The sequence below is a fragment of the Drosophila melanogaster genome, chromosome 2R (assembly GCF_000001215.4).
Source record: "Drosophila melanogaster chromosome 2R".
NCBI lineage: Eukaryota > Metazoa > Arthropoda > Insecta > Diptera > Drosophilidae > Drosophila > Drosophila melanogaster.
The window spans coordinates 19,437,343-19,455,883 of record NT_033778.4 but is presented as its reverse complement, the minus strand read 5'-3'; the positions used below and the strand labels follow the sequence as shown (position 1 = coordinate 19,455,883).

The 18,541-nt window shown below is 43.5% G+C and overlaps 6 protein-coding genes and 1 non-coding gene across 11 annotated transcripts; 2 read left to right on the top strand and 5 right to left on the bottom strand.

Moving 5' to 3' along the window:
* Positions 1–356: 356 nt before the first annotated feature.
* On the bottom strand, positions 357–3,380 carry CG7744 (uncharacterized protein). Its single transcript, NM_137578.4, has 4 exons — positions 3,095–3,380; positions 2,670–3,038; positions 1,683–2,337; positions 357–1,631 (listed from the first exon to the last, which is right to left on the bottom strand). The coding sequence occupies exons 1-4, from the start codon at positions 3,193–3,195 to the stop codon at positions 714–716; spliced, it is 2,043 nt and encodes a 680-aa protein (NP_611422.2). The 5' UTR covers positions 3,196–3,380; the 3' UTR covers positions 357–713.
* A 903-nt stretch (positions 3,381–4,283) lies between these two features.
* On the top strand, positions 4,284–8,565 carry betaTub56D (beta-Tubulin at 56D). Of its 2 annotated transcripts, none has more exons than NM_079071.3 (2): positions 4,284–4,451; positions 7,138–8,565. In NM_079071.3, the coding sequence occupies exons 1-2, from the start codon at positions 4,395–4,397 to the stop codon at positions 8,422–8,424; spliced, it is 1,344 nt and encodes a 447-aa protein (NP_523795.2). In that variant the 5' UTR covers positions 4,284–4,394; the 3' UTR covers positions 8,425–8,565. The 2 variants fall into 2 exon arrangements, with proteins under 2 accessions (NP_523795.2, NP_725896.1); NM_166356.2 differs by lacking the exon at positions 4,284–4,451 and adding an exon at positions 6,285–6,557.
* Positions 8,566–9,597: 1,032 nt separating this feature from the next.
* On the top strand, positions 9,598–10,799 carry EloC (Elongin C). 2 transcript variants are annotated; one of them, NM_166354.3, is made up of 3 exons: positions 9,598–9,666; positions 9,745–9,956; positions 10,505–10,799. In NM_166354.3, exons 2-3 carry the CDS (start codon positions 9,745–9,747, stop codon positions 10,644–10,646), a joined length of 354 nt encoding a protein of 117 aa, NP_725894.1. In that variant the 5' UTR covers positions 9,598–9,666; the 3' UTR covers positions 10,647–10,799. The 2 variants fall into 2 exon arrangements, with proteins under 2 accessions (NP_725894.1, NP_523794.1); NM_079070.4 differs by having other exon boundaries at positions 9,598–9,956.
* Positions 10,800–10,825: 26 nt separating this feature from the next.
* On the bottom strand, positions 10,826–11,705 carry Arl6 (ADP ribosylation factor-like 6). Of its 2 annotated transcripts, none has more exons than NM_137577.3 (4): positions 11,490–11,705; positions 11,306–11,440; positions 11,122–11,250; positions 10,826–11,054 (listed from the first exon to the last, which is right to left on the bottom strand). In NM_137577.3, exons 1-4 carry the CDS (start codon positions 11,665–11,667, stop codon positions 10,888–10,890), a joined length of 609 nt encoding a protein of 202 aa, NP_611421.1. In that variant the 5' UTR covers positions 11,668–11,705; the 3' UTR covers positions 10,826–10,887. The 2 variants fall into 2 exon arrangements, with proteins under 2 accessions (NP_611421.1, NP_001286615.1); NM_001299686.1 differs by having other exon boundaries at positions 11,306–11,437.
* A 353-nt stretch (positions 11,706–12,058) lies between these two features.
* Positions 12,059–13,542, bottom strand: RpL11 (Ribosomal protein L11). Of its 2 annotated transcripts, none has more exons than NM_001299685.1 (5): positions 13,507–13,542; positions 13,395–13,441; positions 13,144–13,266; positions 12,786–13,083; positions 12,059–12,571 (listed from the first exon to the last, which is right to left on the bottom strand). In NM_001299685.1, the coding sequence occupies exons 2-5, from the start codon at positions 13,398–13,400 to the stop codon at positions 12,444–12,446; spliced, it is 555 nt and encodes a 184-aa protein (NP_001286614.1). In that variant the 5' UTR covers positions 13,401–13,441; positions 13,507–13,542; the 3' UTR covers positions 12,059–12,443. The 2 variants fall into 2 exon arrangements, with proteins under 2 accessions (NP_001286614.1, NP_477054.1); NM_057706.5 differs by having other exon boundaries at positions 12,366–12,571.
* On the bottom strand, positions 12,628–12,757 carry snoRNA:Psi28S-2444. Its single transcript, NR_003809.1, has one exon. It is a non-coding gene; the product is annotated as a snoRNA:Psi28S-2444 (small nucleolar RNA).
* Positions 13,543–13,985: 443 nt separating the features above from the next.
* On the bottom strand, positions 13,986–18,401 carry Spt5. Its single transcript, NM_144353.4, has 12 exons — positions 18,303–18,401; positions 17,541–17,929; positions 17,353–17,477; positions 17,157–17,294; positions 16,649–17,099; positions 16,516–16,586; positions 16,292–16,458; positions 16,059–16,231; positions 15,750–16,003; positions 15,495–15,690; positions 14,717–15,440; positions 13,986–14,658 (listed from the first exon to the last, which is right to left on the bottom strand). Exons 2-12 carry the CDS (start codon positions 17,910–17,912, stop codon positions 14,093–14,095), a joined length of 3,237 nt encoding a protein of 1,078 aa, NP_652610.1. The 5' UTR covers positions 17,913–17,929; positions 18,303–18,401; the 3' UTR covers positions 13,986–14,092.
* Positions 18,402–18,541: the final 140 nt, after the last annotated feature.

The following is an 18,541-nucleotide window of genomic DNA, read 5'->3' as shown; positions in this document are numbered from 1 at the left end:
TGTATGAATTTTTGAAGTGCCGTGCCGACTTTGGAAACGGCCACTTTGATTTCTACACCGCGCCGTTAACCAACTGGCAGCACTGCACTAAGAGAGCGTGTTCTGAAATCTAAGAGAACAATATAACATTTTTTAAAAGAGAAAAACAACCAAAAAGACAGGTCACTGTTATTATTGAATTTAACTTGATAATGAATATTTTCTTATAACTGCACTTAACTTAACAAAATAATAACCATTTTTTTGTTTTGCTTTTATTTCAAAAAATATGTATTTGTATAATAAACAATTTATCTAGTTTATGTGAGTCACAAAAGTTTAGTTAACGATAAAAACAAACTTTGAATGATTGTCTTCAATGAATAAATAACTTAGTTACCAAAGCTTTATTCTCCCTTTAAAATCAAGTAGTATTTATATTACCTTCTAATCTTACTCCCTGACTTTCAATTCCCTGAAAAGTTCTATATTGAAAACCACGAAACTTAGAGCTACACAGATTAAAGAATGTCTAGCTAAACACTACTTATTTAGTCGATTATAAGTAAAGGGAGGACTAACCTTTAGTAGAATAAAGAAGCTTAAAAACTGTAAGTCAAAAATAAATTATTTGATAATTAAGTTAAGTCAAATTTATATAATTTCCCAACTGGCGGTGATCTTTTCCAGAATTTTTTCTAAGTTTTTCTAGATATTTATGACCTCACATCACATTAGTGTATTGGCTGTGAGGATTTTGAGTTAATCTCAATCCACTTCCTAAGTAAATCCCCCGGCTGCATAGTTGGCTGTTGCTGCGGAAGAGCAGTCCTCGAGTATTGATATTCACTAGGCGTTATTGTGGGTGTAGGTGACGGCATTGGCGGAAAAACTGCGAAATTTCGCTGACTCTCACGGGCTTCGGACCAGCCGTAGTCCCTTACAGTTGCAGCACCTGTTCCGCATTGGGCTTCTGGACGTGGCTGCGACTCAAATCCAGAAGATTGTGACGAAGTGCGGGAAAGTTGATTCTGCTGTTTCTCTTCGTAATGTCTCATTAGATTGGCAGTGCATAGATCTTGGTTCACACTTTGATTGGCCGCCACCCAGGCGCTTACATCAGCTCCGCCGACGTTCCTGTTTATGGACGGCAAACGCGATGGCATCAAAAGATTTTGCGTGGATCTAGTGAAAGTATTGCCTTGGGCCAGGTTACTTTGTCCATGGCGATACCATTGGGACTCTAATGGTCTCATGGGTTTCTGTTGAAACATCATCGCCGGCTGGACACGCGGGGCAACCACTGTAGAGGCATCTCCATAGTTCGAGGACCAAGCCTGCTGTTCCATCCGTTGCTTCGACAGATGCAACGAGTCCAGGGACAGCAAAGAAGCAGGCGCCTGAATTGTTCGCTGGGAAATCGTTGGGGCGGGTGAGTGGCACACAGAGGCGGTTCGCATGGACAAATTGCTATTGCTGATATCACTGTATCCACTTAACTGCTGACTGAGCATGCTCAGCGTTTCATCATCGCATTCGTCCGCACAGAGGCGATGGAAGCTCTCACAGGCAGACTCGTCCCGATTCACTTGGCTCAACAGATTGGTCCGGTTGGTGGCCAACAAAACAAGGGTTACAAAACTTCCCACCAGCTGTTTAAAGAATTTGTTAAATAAGATTCAAATATAAGTAAATGCACTTACTATAAAGGATATTCCACTGATGTAAGGATCCAGGAATTCGATACCCATGGCATACCCACTCCATAACAATAGAGCAATGGTGAATCGCGTAAATTTCAATCCGTCGTATATCGTGTGCAGGAAACACAGGGCCAGCATGGCATATGGGTAGATCCCAATAAAACAGGATGCGAAGGTTGCTTGCTGCACTTGCTGTTGGCCTATGCCAAGCGAATACAGCAAGAGCTTGCCAAAGGTACGGCCATACAATAAAAGTTTGGCTATCATTTCGCGCTGTTCCAGGAAAATGCCTACGCTCGAAGTCACCACTCGAATTAAGGCCAGCACGTGGGAGTAGGCGTAGAACAAGGTTAGCCCAATGAATTTTCCAAGGTAAGTCGTAAACTGAATGGAAGTTGCATTCGGCAGCCGGCAGAGCAGGCACAAAATATTGACTACAGTCAGGATGGTCATCAGAATGCGGTATCGCTGCAGTTTAAACTGCTTTTGGGCAGCGGCCAATCGGTTGAAGTGCGGCTGCTTGAGCAACGATGCTCCCTTGATGATATAGTTCAAGAACTTGGAGCTCAACACCATTTTCTTCTTCTCGTGCAGGACTTTATTCACATGTCGTTCGCAGCTGCTACACAGGCGAAACTGCTTCTCCAGTCGTTCTCTACGGAAAACATAAATATTATTATTTAATAACTTGTGCCCCAGCTTTTATATTAAAGGTTCTCTATTAATAGATATAAATTATAAATCGGCTTACTCATAGAAACTATCTAATCTAGTTAACTTGTCTTTGATTTGCAAACCGATGTAGATACGGGTATTTAGATCATATTCAGACATACATTTGTATGTTTGTTGTATATCTTATTTGCTTGACTTAAACACGATTAACTCATTTATAAAACACATCAAGCTAAATTACTTTGCTTGATTCTTAGTAAACATAGATACCATAACATTGTATATATAATGCTTATTGTTATGACAGCTCACCTGTAAACCTTTAGTTCCTGATCGAATCGGGACTCGTTCTTGGGCTCGAATTGAGAGAGCTTCTCGACCTTCAGGCGCTGCGCCTCGTTGCACTGGTCGCACAGGCCGTTTTTGGGAGCAGGAGGTTGAGCAGTCAGGACATCGGAATAATATGAGTTGGCACAGATGCTGGAGCTGCCTTTGGAGCTGTTCTTTTGGGAGCCAAGGCTGCAGTCCCGCTGCGACGTAATATCCCGGTTGTAGTCGCCGTCCTTGGTGAATCCATTGTATTGCTCGCATGACGGGCAGGTCCAACTGTTGCGATCCTGGTACGGAACTCGTACATTGCCATTGCAGAACCAGCAGTTGACACGGGCGTCGTAGCGGGATCTGTAGACATTGCAGGTTAGTTAGTCTGGACTATTATAACTCAATGCATCACTTACCGTATGCTAATATAAACCTTGAACAGAAACGTGCCGGCCACAAAGAGAATAGCACAAACAGGTATGGCCGTCGCCGCCAGCCGAATTAGTAGGGTTAGCATCGCTTTAGTATTTCGGTAATCTGTCACGCTTATCTATGCAGTCAAGCTGGTGCCTCTGTGGGTCACGGAGTCACTTAGCTATCCAAATGCCAGCTAGAGATCCACTTTTTCCAAACGAAACGCAACGCCGGCATGCAAGTCGGCATTAGCGCGCGCAGAAAATAACCACAAAATAATACAGCGGAACTTCTAGCGATGGCAGTAGTTAGGCGATGCGATAGTTTCTACAGTGTGCATCCTATGTTTTCTGGCCTTTGAGGAGAGCTGTGGCGAAATGTTAAGGTGGTAACACACTGTAAGTTGTTTTTCGTATTATTTTTTATTATTTATTTTATTTTTATTATTTATTTATTTTGTAATAATATTTGTGTAATATTGTAAATATTATAATATAAATATTATTATAATATTAATATTAATTATTATATTATAATAATATTATAATATTATAATAATTATTATATTATATTATTATAATATTAATATTAATATATATTAATATTATAATATAATTATATATATATATAATATAATATAATAAATATTGTAATATTTATTTTTGTAAATCCTTCCCAAAGAAGTGGACATTATAACATCGAAATAGGTCAGTCAATAGCTTATAATAATAATATAAAAATAGTTGTTAACAGTTTGTTGTCGCTAGAATTTACAGGATCTGCTTAGTAAGAGTATAATATATACACTATTAACAATGAAAAAAAAATGTACCTTTATAGTTCCTAAATTTAGAAAAAAATTTTAATTATTTAAATTTTTCAAAGTTTGTATCTGGCTTACATCTGGTGTTTATTTTTAAGCCCAGCAAGATTATACTGGAAGATATCTTTTCAACTGAGTTTAATGTGATAAAATGGACAAAAATGTATTCCCTTTTAATACATTTTTCAACATAGCTACTATCTTTCGATTAAACTTTGTATTTATTTCATTGACATTAATTAAAACTTAATGTTATGTCAGGCAAGTGGGATGTTTTAGCACACTAAAACGGGATTTGCGTTTTATTCGTTTTCATGTAGTATGGCCACACTGCGGCCATCGTATAAAAGCCCGCGCTCTCCAAAGCGAATGCACTAATTTTTCCAAGTGTGTGAAGCGGACAGTTTGTGTTGTGTTCGACTGCTATAAGCGAAAGATAATTTTAAGTTAAAAGTTCAAAAGCCTAAAACAAATACAAAATGAGGGAAATCGTTCACATCCAAGCTGGTCAGTGCGGCAACCAAATCGGCGCCAAGGTAAGTTTTCCCATTTGCATTTTCCATTCATTTTCCATCCAGAGTACAGTTGCCAAAATGGCGTCATTTTTGCACGACTTCGCTGTCCATGTGGCAAAAATTTGTATTGAGGCCGGCATTTTCACACTCACACATTTGCATTTATGTATACCAAGTTGTGTGCGTGTGTGTGTCGAGTGGTCTTTTTGAGTCCCGGCATCTGTGTTTGTATATACCGCATATTTGTCCGATTTCGCAAAGATGCTTGAAAATTGTTGTTCTACTCTGGCATTTGGGGTCCAAAATTTAGAACGAAAGTTTGTTACGCCCGAATTTCCGATCGATATAATGCTTTAGGGCCATTGACATTCGCATATGTACTTCGTGCCCATATGTATGTACATATGTAAGTAATTATAGTTGGGTGTGTCTGCAATTACACCGACGCTGGTGGCTGTGTGTATGCCTGTGTGCGTGTTGCATGCATGAGTCATTTTCTCTTGGGCGAAAGACTTTCATAGTTTTTCACCGGTTGTGAAAGCCATTTCACTGCCCAGATGGTGAAGGGTACTTTTCTATCGTCAAAACACGATAGCTTTTCTACACGCACATAAGAGCTTGCTGCTCATTTGTATGTGTGAGCGTCGGCCGGTTTTTTCATTTAATTTTTTTTTTTTTGCCGCTATGCGTCTTCTAAAGAGAAAACATGACGTCATTTTAACCTAAAATGGCTGAACCGGTCGTCGTTGAACGGTTCGCAGAACGTATAAGAGTTGATCTTATACGTAGATGGGATATAAGTATGTAGATATATGTGTTCGTAGGCTGCATTAGCTGTTCTATTGATTTTCATGCATTCCACACTCTGCTCCCTACTTAAAATTGCGCTACTTCGGCGGCTTCTCTATCTTATCATGGAATGAAACAATTTTCTATTTTTTATTCATGACTATAGTATAGACAGATTTCGGTTCTCTTTCGGCCATTATGTGCCAAAATGAAACTTTACTTTTAGCAGTAGGAATTGGGAGTCTGCAAGGTGAGATGATGACCTTATATAGAGGAATTTGCCATCTGTTTGTCTCTATCCCAGTTTCCTCTCGCACACAAAAAGCAACGAAACCGAGAAGGGCGGTGCTGCACATGCGTGTGGGATAACGGGGCACAGGACACGAAGGTGATGTTGATGATGACGAATCTTTCTAGTCCTTGCCCGAAAAATCAATACCCACATGCTGGGCATGGGCCCATGAGCCGAAAACAACCCTCGGAAACGCCTTAAAACCCGAGCAGCTGCAACATCAGAATTGTTGTGCCCAAGTATGGCTCTCAATATCTCTCTCTCTCGCTTTCGACCCGACCGGCTTACAAATGTGTATTTCTATATTTATATATACACTTTATATACATAGAATCCGGTATGACGGTGTCATTTCGCTAAACGAGTGTCAACCACGCATTTCCTCCAATACCAGTGTAGCGACTTATTTCGGTTAATTGTTTTTATTTGTTTACGCGACATAAACAACGACCATCGCAAAAAGTTCAGGTGACGTAATGCCCTGAAAAACAGACGATTTATGCGCCAGATGGTCGGTAGTTGGAGCACTGAGCTGCAGTTTTAACCTCTCAGCAAACAGACAACGCCAACGCCTCTCTCCAACTGGTACCCACTGCTCCTCCCACTCCTCCTCCGTTTCCCTCTTGCAGAGACGAGAGTGGGTCGCGAGACCCGAACAACCGGTGATGTAAGCCGCATCGGAAGCAGGGGGGCTTTTTGGGGTGGCAGAGCCCGGCTCTGAGGTCGCCGGCATTGCGTGGGGGCAGCACGTAGACATATAGACAGACAGACAGATAGTAGTTATACAGCTCAGTTCCAGCCCACGCCCGAAGATTCGAGTAAGATCGGTCGGCGGAACGCAATGACAGCTGCGCCTCGAGATCCGAAACGAAAACCCACGCCAGATGACGTTATCGTTGGTGTGGCGATGGTGCTGCTGGTCGTGGTGGTGGAAACGCACCAAAAATGGCAGCGAATAAGTTATGTTAATCGGAGCTCGGCCCATACACAGAGTTTATGATGGCGTACATGGGTGGCCTAAACCACGTAGCCGAGCCCAGACATGTGTATGTACATCGGCTGCTTCTTGTGCCCATTTATTCCAATCAATAAAGAGTTATATATAGACTGACTTTCCATAACCCATCACACATTTTGTTCGAGAAGGTTTCTGTATCGAAGTTATCTGTATAAGTTAAGAGAAAAACAAGAAAATAAGATTGCCTTTCACATGCATCAACTTTCACTGGGTATGGAAGAAAAATTTTAAGCAAATTACTTGCAGAATTGGAAATGAGTTTCAGTGATTAGTAAAAGTTTTCTTCAACTGCAGTACTCTTGTGCAAATAAAAGTTACCGTTGCTTAAGCATAAACTTCTTTTGTGATTTATGTGAAGCAGTCAAATAAATACTAGCTGTATATATGTATGCAGCAGATGGTCTAGGCTTTGAGTAATTTTACTACCATTGATTTTCTGTGATGACTCATTGGCCAAGTCATTCATACATTTTCTTAAGACTGAGTTAGAAAACACCCCCTAGTAATCGATTTTCCTGCTGACTCATGTTCACAAGAAATGCTGTACAGCACCTGCAAGTCCTAATCGCACTAATCCCAAATTCTTTACTTCCATTTCTCATTTGCAGTTCTGGGAGATCATCTCCGATGAGCATGGCATCGATGCCACCGGCGCCTACCACGGTGACAGCGACCTGCAGCTGGAGCGCATCAATGTGTACTACAATGAGGCGTCCGGTGGCAAGTACGTGCCCCGCGCTGTCCTTGTCGATCTGGAGCCCGGCACCATGGACTCTGTGCGATCGGGACCTTTCGGCCAGATCTTCAGGCCCGACAACTTTGTGTTCGGCCAGTCGGGTGCCGGCAACAACTGGGCCAAGGGTCATTACACAGAGGGTGCTGAGCTGGTGGACTCAGTGCTCGATGTTGTCCGCAAGGAGGCCGAATCCTGCGACTGCCTGCAAGGCTTCCAACTCACACACTCCCTTGGCGGCGGCACTGGCTCCGGTATGGGAACCCTGCTGATTTCCAAGATCCGCGAGGAGTACCCCGACAGGATCATGAACACATACTCGGTTGTGCCGTCGCCCAAGGTGTCGGACACCGTTGTGGAGCCCTACAACGCCACCCTGTCGGTGCACCAGCTGGTCGAGAACACGGACGAGACCTACTGCATCGACAACGAGGCTCTCTACGATATCTGCTTCCGCACCCTCAAGCTGACGACACCCACATACGGTGACCTGAACCATCTTGTCTCCCTGACCATGTCCGGCGTAACCACCTGCCTCCGATTCCCCGGCCAACTGAACGCTGATCTCCGCAAGCTGGCCGTCAACATGGTGCCCTTCCCACGTCTTCACTTCTTCATGCCCGGCTTCGCTCCCCTGACCTCCCGAGGATCCCAGCAGTACCGCGCCCTCACCGTGCCCGAGCTGACCCAGCAGATGTTCGATGCCAAGAACATGATGGCCGCCTGCGACCCACGCCACGGACGCTACCTTACCGTCGCCGCCATCTTCCGTGGACGCATGTCCATGAAGGAGGTCGACGAGCAGATGCTGAACATCCAGAACAAGAACAGCTCCTACTTCGTCGAATGGATCCCCAACAACGTGAAGACCGCCGTGTGCGACATCCCGCCCCGTGGTCTGAAGATGTCCGCCACCTTCATCGGCAACTCCACTGCCATCCAGGAGCTGTTCAAGCGCATCTCCGAGCAGTTCACCGCTATGTTCAGGCGCAAGGCTTTCTTGCATTGGTACACCGGCGAGGGCATGGACGAGATGGAGTTCACCGAGGCCGAGAGCAACATGAACGATCTGGTGTCCGAGTACCAGCAGTACCAGGAGGCCACCGCCGACGAGGACGCCGAGTTCGAGGAGGAGCAGGAGGCTGAGGTCGACGAGAACTAAATTCGAATCGGAAATCAATCGAATTCTCGATCAATGTTTTGCGAAAAAAAATGAAACGAGAACAAATGAATTCAGTTGTAAAAGATTTGTTCTCTTAACAACGTAATCAATAAAGTCGGATCCAATTTTGTTCACAAGTCTAAACAATTATGGTTTTTGTTGGGGTTTCTTATAATTAATAAGAGAGATATCAATCATTTTACGAGGATTATGAGACTGCGTTTTGTAGTCCAAGAAAGCTGATTAATGTTTAGAGTGTTGGTATAAATGTTAATAGGCTCATTAATGTAGGTTTTGACAAAAGCGAGGTATTTGTACATTTTCTCATTGTATTATTTGGATTCACAAATTTATGTTTATTTAATCGGGTTTCTCCCAGCTAAAAACAATAGAAATCTTTTCACCGGCTGTGTTTGTTTTGGACATGGTTATGTTGTGATGATTGATAATTTCATTCACATTAGTTTATTTATAGACCTTTTTTATTTATTGACAATGATTTGCCCTACCTACCTCAACTTTCGAGCAAATGCTGCATAAACAAAAGTAATTCGCCCTTGAAGAGGACATGACATGATATTTTCAGCGTAGGAAGTGGGCCTACGTACCATTGTGGTTCAGACGGCCTTGTATGCAATAAATCTAATTAATATATATATATATATATATTATGGTAGTCTTAACGCTACGGTTTCCCACACGCGATTTTCATGAAGCTGGAGTGTAAGTTTTTTGTTTTTATTCAAAACTTAAAAATCCACTTTGCATGTGTCATAAATAATGAGTCATGAATCATAACCTTAATTCACTTTAATAAGCATAATTAGTTCGTTGAAATATCTCTATTAACTACTTCTGCGGAGTAGATAAACGTGATTTGCTGTTTTAATGCGCATATGTATTAACAACATATTAAATGCACAATTAAACTGTGGTCATAATAAATTATTAATATTTAGCAGTGATTAAAATTCATTCTTAAAAAGAATATTGGCTAATTTAATAGTTGTATGGTTCTTATCTTAAAATTACAAGTTTTTGATCTAAATATATTATTATTAATATATAAAATAGGAATTAAAACATAATTTTGCAATAAAATATTTAAAAATCGATAATTTATCGATTGACAACACTGCGCTGCCAGGGACGCCAAAAACAGTGTGCACAGTGTGTATTGATTGTGTGTGTGTGTGCGTACCGTGCGGCGGTGTGTGGGTGTCACTGACTGATATTTGACAAGTAAGATAAAATATAAATATTAGGGCGATTTTCGCGATCCGTGCTAATCCCATCAACGATTTGCCGCCCCCAACTCAGATGATAGCAATGGACGAGCAGCGCGGCGACAAGATCTACGGCGGATGCGAGGGTCCGGACGCCATGTACGTGAAGCTGATTTCCTCGGACGGCCACGAATTTGTCGTCAAACGCGAGCACGCTCTCACCTCCGGCACAATCCGGGCGATGTTGTCCGGACCGGGTCAGTTTGCCGAGAACGAGGCCAACGAGGTGCATTTCCGGGAGATACCGTAAGTAGTTTGGCTCCACCAAAGGCACAGCCCAGTGGCTCCGCCGGCAGCAGAGCGCTTACCTGCACGGCGACCAGTCATCGCAAGTCTGTGTGACCTAATGACCGGCGACAAATTTGCACAGATGTACGGTACATACCCTAGACGTACGCAGTTACATGGGTACATGCATGTACGTAGAGCAAAGTCCACGGATTACAGATCGCTCGGTATGATTCAAATCTGACCGTTTTACACGTAATCTCGGGCACAACTACGCGCATTAGATTAGCACACAGTTCGGCATCGATTGCGCCTAGAAATCAGATTGATGGTGTTATTTCTGTGTATATTCTGATTGATCTGTACCTAAAGTCTATAATAGCAGTCAAATTATGCGGCAAAAAGCCAGTCAACTCATAACTTCTTAAGCTAAACCAACTTATAAATCCAAATGCTTAAGAATTCGTGCATTTGTGTTCTGTTTGTTTAAGTATTATTGTTTGAGTGGTATTCATATACTATCAAAAGTCGTTTCTTTAACTATTAACGTTATTAATTCTTTTCAGATCCCACGTCCTACAAAAGGTCTGCATGTACTTCACCTATAAAGTGCGTTACACCAACAGTTCTACCGAAATACCCGAATTCCCGATCGCTCCGGAGATCGCATTAGAACTTTTGATGGCGGCTAATTTCCTAGACTGCTAAAGAAAATAATATTGGTTAATTTGAATTTACATTATTTACAAGTGAACGAAGAAGGGCCAGACTGCGTAAAGCTTAATTTGCCCATGTTAATTTGGTAATAAAACGAGAAGATTGTCCCTGCGAGAAAATAAATTTCTGTTGATTTCCTAAACGATCAGTTTTGTAATGCGCTTTTTTTTCGAAAAAACATTGATTTTTATTAAACATCAAGACAAAAACAAAAGTGCAGAGCGTCGCAGTTCTATTTGGAGTGCTTGGACCTGGATTTGGCGGCATTTTTGTTGTTCAGCATGGCGAAACGCATTTGCTGGATGAGCCATTGGACACCCTCGCCCAGACCTTCGCCGGATATAGCGCTGCTGGAGCAGATGTGCCAGGGTTTGTCCTTTATGTTCTCCAATCTGAGAGCTGCATACAGATGATATATTATAAGCAACATGTAGTTATTAACTTTTGAGTAACCAAAGCGAAGCACCTGCTGCTATTTTCACACTGGATAGCGAGTCCTCCATGTCCATTTTGTTGCCGTAGAAGAGAATTGGCACAATTCGGTTGCACAAGTCCGGATGCTGTAGCACCAGATCCAACTCATCCTTGACCACCACTAAAATTGAAACATTGAGCGATAGACGGGCGTTGTTAATTTGCATATTCAATACCAAATCTCATGCGATCGCTGGAATCAATAACGTAGATGATGCCGTGGCAGTTCTTAAACTGGTGCTCCCACAGATTCCTGTATCGCGTCGCACCGGACATGTCGATTGCCTTAATGGAAACACCTGACATGCCTACTCCAAGGGGATACATATAGTCATAGTTGATGATTCCACGGCCACTTACTGTAAAACTGTTCCACCATGAAGCCAACTGTGGGCACCACAATGGATGTCTGTTCGCTGGACTTTTTGAAATGATTAATTATCGAGGACTTTCCGCTGTTGTTCAGTCCCAGCACCAGAATCGTCATCTTATCCTTTTTAATCTTTATCAAATCGGCCAAATTGTGCAACATTCCCATTTTACTGGCGGACGGGCATCAATTTTATTTTGTTTACGGCGATTTTCCTGACATGTTTGGCCCTGCAAAGGACTTTCAATTGCCATGGCAACCCGCTTGGTGTTGGCATCGATTTATTGAAACTTATGGCCACCTTCAACTTTGGCTGCCGCATCCGATTTGTTCGCCCCCACGAATTTTCAAGTTCACCTAAGGCGTGACTTTGAGTATTGGGTTCGATTACAACAGTAGGGGAAGAGGTCACCCATCATGCCCAAGATGGAATTGTTTTGGCCATATGTACACCTACACTGAACTGAATGATTTGGCTTTAGGATTTCATAAAATAAATCATGGAACTCAGTTTAGCAATTAAATCTACAACTTGTAGCAAAATCAAGAATTTGTTCCTTTTGTTACAAAAGTTTTTTCATTTTGGCATTTTGATATTTACAATTGATTTCTATAATAGTACAAGAAATTGCTTTAAAATTGATCAATTGAACAGTAAACTTTAAAATCTTGAATGCCTCTAGCTGATATCCAAATGTTTTCGTCCAGACACTACAATATGCTGCAGTTGTATCCATTAACAAGACGTTGGTCTCCATAGAACCTAAAACCGGATATGAAATCCTAGCAATGATTTCTTGCCAAATAACTTCAATCACGATCCACTTAGTTGAAACTATTGTCGATAAATAATGTTGATCAGAACTACGGGTTTTACGTGTTGACACAAGCCAAGGTTTATTGTAGAATTCTTCTTAAAAAACATGGTTACTGATAGAGCTCCTCTACTTCTTGGTGTTCAAGATGATACCATCGTATTTCTGCTGGAACCACTTCATGGCATCCTCCTTGGTGAGGCGGTGCTGGAAGCCGACAGTGCCGGACTTGCGCTTCCTGTGGTTCACATTGTAGCCTGCAAGATAAACCAGAGTAGCAGATAAGTAATCAACGTTTTGGCAATCCATGAGACGCTGTCGAAATTGTACCGTGTGGCCACGCATGGAATGTAGCAAGTCCAACTAAGCACATCTTCTTTGCTATGCGCACATTCACTGAGCATCAGAGCCTCGATTGGCAGAGATACCTAATTAAGTGCACGATTCGAAACGTAGGAGACAGATGCTTACCAGGGCGGCCGAGGACGACGTAGAAGTCCAGACCATAGATACCGATGGAGGGATCGTACTTGATGCCCAGATCGATGTGTTCCTGGATGCCGAAACCGAAGTTGCCGGTGGAGGAGAAGTTCTCCCGACGCAGCTCGTACTCGCGCACCTTCAGGCCACGCTCCAGAATCTCCTCAGCCTTGGCGCCGCGCACCGTGCAGTGGACAGCGATCTTCTCGTTACGGCGAATACCGAACGAACGGACCGTGTAGCGGGCCTTGGAGAACACTGGCTGCTGACCAGTCAGCTGCTCCAGCACCTGTTGGCATTCTCTAGTTAGCCAGTGATCATGGTTATGCTGCATCTAGGTATATCTTACCTTGGCGGCACGGGTCAGCCTGTCACCGGACTCGCCCACGCAGATGTTCAGGCAGAGTTTGCGGATGTGCAGATCCCTCATCGGGTTCTTCGCGGGATCGCGCTTAATCTTCTTGGTAACCGCCTGAAAAACAACCAAGGAAACTCGTCACTTCTTGTGCTGCCATCGTAAACACACAGCGTACAAATTTTGCATGACAAAAATATTGTTGAAAATATGTCGATGCGTGCAGCAATTGTGGTTGAACCTACCGCCATTGTGGTATGTAGGAGTGAAAGCTGCTCACAGGTATCCCTCGCTACAAATAAACGATTTAAAAGTGGTTAAATAAAAATATCGGCAAAAAAAACGCGGAGCACTCACCGGAAACTTGTAAGAAAAGAAGGAAAGGATAGTGTGGCCGCGCTGAGGCGCACAAATGGACCTAAAAAACGCACGACACGTGCTGTTGTCGTGCTGTTATCCAACTATCGTGCTGTTGTGCGCACGTCGTTCCATCACTAACGGTTAACAGGGCTAACGGTAAATAAATGGGGTATTCCTTAAAATGTTAACCACTGAAATTGGTTTATTCAATTATTTTAAATGCTGAACAGCAAATATGGCCGATAATTGTGATTATTTGATTGCACGGATGTTTAAATTACTTTGAGGTAGCTTGATTTGATATTTGTTTACTTGGCGTTATTCGCATGTAACGAAAAATCCTTTTAGAATAAAAATTTATTTGAAATACGGCCCGCTTAATTAACTTCATTTCGCATTAAACACATCGTTTAAGTAATGCGCCAAAATTAATAAAAAAAGGCACTTCCAGTGATATCAATTGAAAAACTCGAAGTAAACGTCCATAATAGTTTATTTGAATTATTAATTTTAGCAATAATGTGTATTCCATTGAAGAAGTCCGTCAACTTTAAAGTGTGTAGCATCAATTCGTATGTAGAGCTTAGTCGATGGACTTCATCTTGCAGAGGAAGTTAATCGGTAGCAGCTTGATTTCCTCGTTAATCCTGCAGACGAACACATCGCCATCCTTGGACAGCACTCTGCCCACGGACTCGCGGTCATCGCCGTAGATGATCTTGAATTCGTCGCCATTGCATGGTAGCACTGGCGCCAAGTGCTCACTAACGATGGACACACTGCGATCCTCCTGGCGCAGGAATACGGAGCAGACGCCGTTCGAAACGGTGCGAATGATGCCCGTTTGCCCAACGAGATCGGTGTCGTCGTGCGTGTGAATCCGAACTTCAATGTCTGTGGTACACCAGTCGCCCATCGACGAGTCCAGACTGGCTCCAGGGGTCTGCGGATTGTACGGCGACTGCGGTATGCCACCAGGAGTATTCGGTGAATAAGTCGATGGCGACGGAGTGTTCATGTAACCAACGGGATACGGCGACGGAGCAGGACTGGGGCTGGGATTGAATGGACTGTAGCTTCTGTCCGATCCATACAGAGTGCCAGGAGTTTGCGGGGCAAACTGGGAAGTCATTTGATAGCCAGGGGTACCTTTAAGATTCGATGGAGTTACAATATGTCAAGAACAATGCGCAACCAAAGTACTTACTTGGATTGTATCCAGGGCTGGGACTGGGCTCCTCAAGGGAGTAATCGAAATCGTTGTTCCTGGCCGGCGTTGTGTTTGCCGTGGGATCCCAAGCGCCATGACGTGGTGTCATGCTGCCATCGTGCGATGGTGTCATTGTACCATAAGGAGTACGAGTATCCGTATCCCAGTTGGGCGTCTGGCTTCCCACCAACGGAGTTTTCGATCCGGCAGCGGTATAACTGGGAGTCTGGGCACCGTAGCCGGGAGTGCGAGCTGGGGTGCGTCCATATGTGGAGACACTGCCCTCTTTACCGGTAACTCCCACAATGGCAATGTGATTCCGGTCTACCGAAATCGTCTGGCATGAGGTATGCAGTTCCACACGAGCCGTGCTCTCGGTGGCATCCTTCACAATTCCCACGGCGCCCTTATAAGGTCCTCCACTAATCTTAATGGTTTTACCCAAGATCTCACGGTCACGGGTCACTCGGAAACCACCTCGTCCACCACGGGCGCCACCACGAGCTCCACGACCACCGGATGGATGCATGGGCGATTGAATGCGCGGCGACATAAATCCTAGGCCGCCCACAATGCCGGCATTACTAACGGTAGTCTTGCTGCCTCCAGCCAACTGCAAATGCCTAGTCTTGCACACAAATATTCCACCGTTCTCCGTGTACATGCGGCAATGGAGAAAGGCCAGACTGCGATACAAATGCTTGATCTCGCCGGAACGTCCCTAAAAGATTTGACTTTACACATACTACAGATTGGATAAAATCGAATAACTTACTGCATGGGGTCCCTCCATCACCTTGACTACATCGCGCCGGCGGATTTGGTTTTGATCTGCATCCAGAGCCACCGTATGACGGTTCTCCTTTCGCTTGTGCAATGCAGTTGGCTTGCACTCGATGCACTTGCCATTCATGCCCAAGACATGGAAATTCTCCCTCTCCAAACGCACTATGACACCCACATTCTGGGAACTGTTATGATAAAATTCTTTTAAGATCCGTTTCGCAAGTCATTACATTCGTAAACTCACTCCAGTTGCACCATATCTCCCCATTGAAACTGGCCGAGACAATCCACACCTGTGGCCACATCCGAGCACAGTTGCAAGTCCCTTGGCAGCACCTCCAACTCGTGATTGGTTAGATCGGAGACGAGCACCACTCTTGTAGGCTCGACGCGAATAATGAGGCCAGTTTCGCCTTCGTAACGACCAGCCAACACTCTGGCGTGATCTCCTGTTTTGAAGTATTTGCGCAGCTCACTGGCTTTGAAAATCAAAGGATCCTGCAAAAATCACTTGTTTTATTACTTCATCCTACTTTTCTTTTGTCATACACACCTTTAAATCCTGATGTTTGGGCATGACAGTAATCATGGTGCCGTCAATAGCCACAATCTTGGCCTGTAAGTTTTCCAAATCACCCACGCAGACTTCCACATTGTCGCCCATTGAGAATGAGTGAGCCATAGTGGGATCATCCTTCACGGTGCCCATAATTTCCAAGTTTACCTCTGCATAAGTATATTTCCAGGTTAATATGAACACAAGCAGGTCTAACTTTCATATCTTACCTTCCGGAGATTCTTCAAAGCGTTCTAGCTCGGCTAAAGTGGGCTTTACACCGTCCGAGAGAATGGCCGACATGGTAAAGTTTTTATACAGGAATCCCTTTCGCGAATACCGGTTTCCCTCGAAGAGCAGGAAATCACCATCTGAGTGTACTTCACCTCCAATTGCCCTAAACAAAAACGTAGTTTAGGTCTTGAGCGAAATTAATTCTAATGGTACTACACACCTTACGGCCTCTGGATCAAAAGGTTTAGCTGCTGGGCGGCGTTTCTTCTTGCGCTTGCTATCGTCACTCTCCTATTGAATACATACATTTATAGATCTCATTACACTTTATGACATGTTTATGATCGCCCTACCGTTGCTGTTGTTCGCAAGGCTCCTCGCATGCGTGTGTAGTCAATGCGAGGAAGCAACTTAAGATGTACTTGGTTCTGGGCCAGATCCACGTAGTCCACCTGTGCGATGTCGTCCTTGTAGAGACCGCGCTTCAAGCGCACCCATTGTTTCACTTTAAGGCCAACCTGCTCCTTGACCACCTTTAGCACATCCGTCATCTCCTTGATGGGCACCATTTCCTGTTTCCATTTGCCCATCCGAAGATTACCCACGTTATCAATGCAAGTTTTAACATGAGTCTGCTTATAGGCCTCCAGGTAAATGTATCCCTTGACGCCCTCTGGTGCAATAATAGATTTGATTTGCAATGGATCGTCTGTGTTCAGGTAGGTTAAGTACTTTCGCATTAGAAGAAGCGCTGTGGCCTTCTCCTCGCCTATACGACATTTCACCATCCACAAATTGGGATCCCTGCGAGGAGTACATAGTATAAAATGGTTGCCATTTCGTAAAGATTTGGAAACTCACTTGATGCCGGGCAATAGAGTTTGTTGGGTAATTTCGTCTGACATCTCTTCACCGCCATCTCCAAAGTGGCGTTTTGCAATTGACTCATCGGCGTACTTCTTACGGAGATACTCCTCTATCTCGTCCTCCTTTTGAGTGCTAGAATATAGGAAACAAATTAGACTGAGACCGGGCACTATCCGAAGCTTCAACTTACTCCCAAAGGTTTGTGCCTCGTCGTCGAATTTCAATATCCCTGGCTGTGGGGCCCAGCTCATCGATCTCATTGCCAACAATGCCAATTTCATTGGCACCCTCTTCCCACTCGTCATCTTCATCGACCTATAGTTTAGTGAATGATTATAGTTATATATGGAAACAATTATACGTGTTATAAAGACTCACTTCATCGTCCACTTCGGCCTCGTCAATGATGAAGCCCCCAAAACGCTCCTTCTTTTTCTTCTTCCTTGGGTGATCGTCGTTCTCCTCCTCATCGTACTCCTCGGAATCGATGTCCTCACCTGGTGGCTCCTCCTCCTCTTCGCCGGATTCATCGCTCTTGCCGCGATTATCTCGTCTCTGTGGAGATTCCGAGCCAGATCTAGAGTGGCCCGATTGAGAGCGTGATCTGGACCTGGAAACGGAGCGAGATCCCCTGGAACCGGACCTGGAACGCGATCTTGACTTGGAGCGGGCACTCCGTTGCGACTTGTTGGAAATGGATCCATCTTCGGAGCCACTATCCGACATATTACTGACTTCCGAGTCCGACATTATTGTCTATGTGAGTCCTAAAGGCAAGCAAAGAAATGTGATAACAATCAATTTGATATGGCAAGAATGCATATACAATTAGGAGCACCCCGCCACTTTTGATATGCAGGTGCTCTTGCGGACAAACCAACATATCCAAGTTAATTGGATGATGATCATTATTCTATTGTTATATACATGAAACTAGTAAGAATGCCACATTGTCTAATTATATCTACCAATTCCTTTCTCAAGTTTTTTTTTTTGCTTCTTAAACACGAAATTTGTAAACGTGTGCGAGTGCAACGAGTGCAAATCGCATTTTTTATATCTTCAACTATTATTCACAATATATGCTGGGGTATATGCATTTTATACTGGTTGCGAAGGTGTAATAACGATAGTACTTACTATTTCCTTTATGTTTAATTAGATATTTTCTAAGCGAATTGTTCAAAAGCAAAAAATGTAATTCTTTCCACGCCAGTGGTGGACAGTCGTAAATTTGTTGTTATCGATTGCTTGCGTTAGAAAAGTTAATACCAAAGTGGGAACTAGTTCCATGAGCTAATTTAGAAACTAAAAATTAAATTATTACAAATAAATAATATAAAACATTTACTCTGCTATAAAAAGATAAATATAAAAAT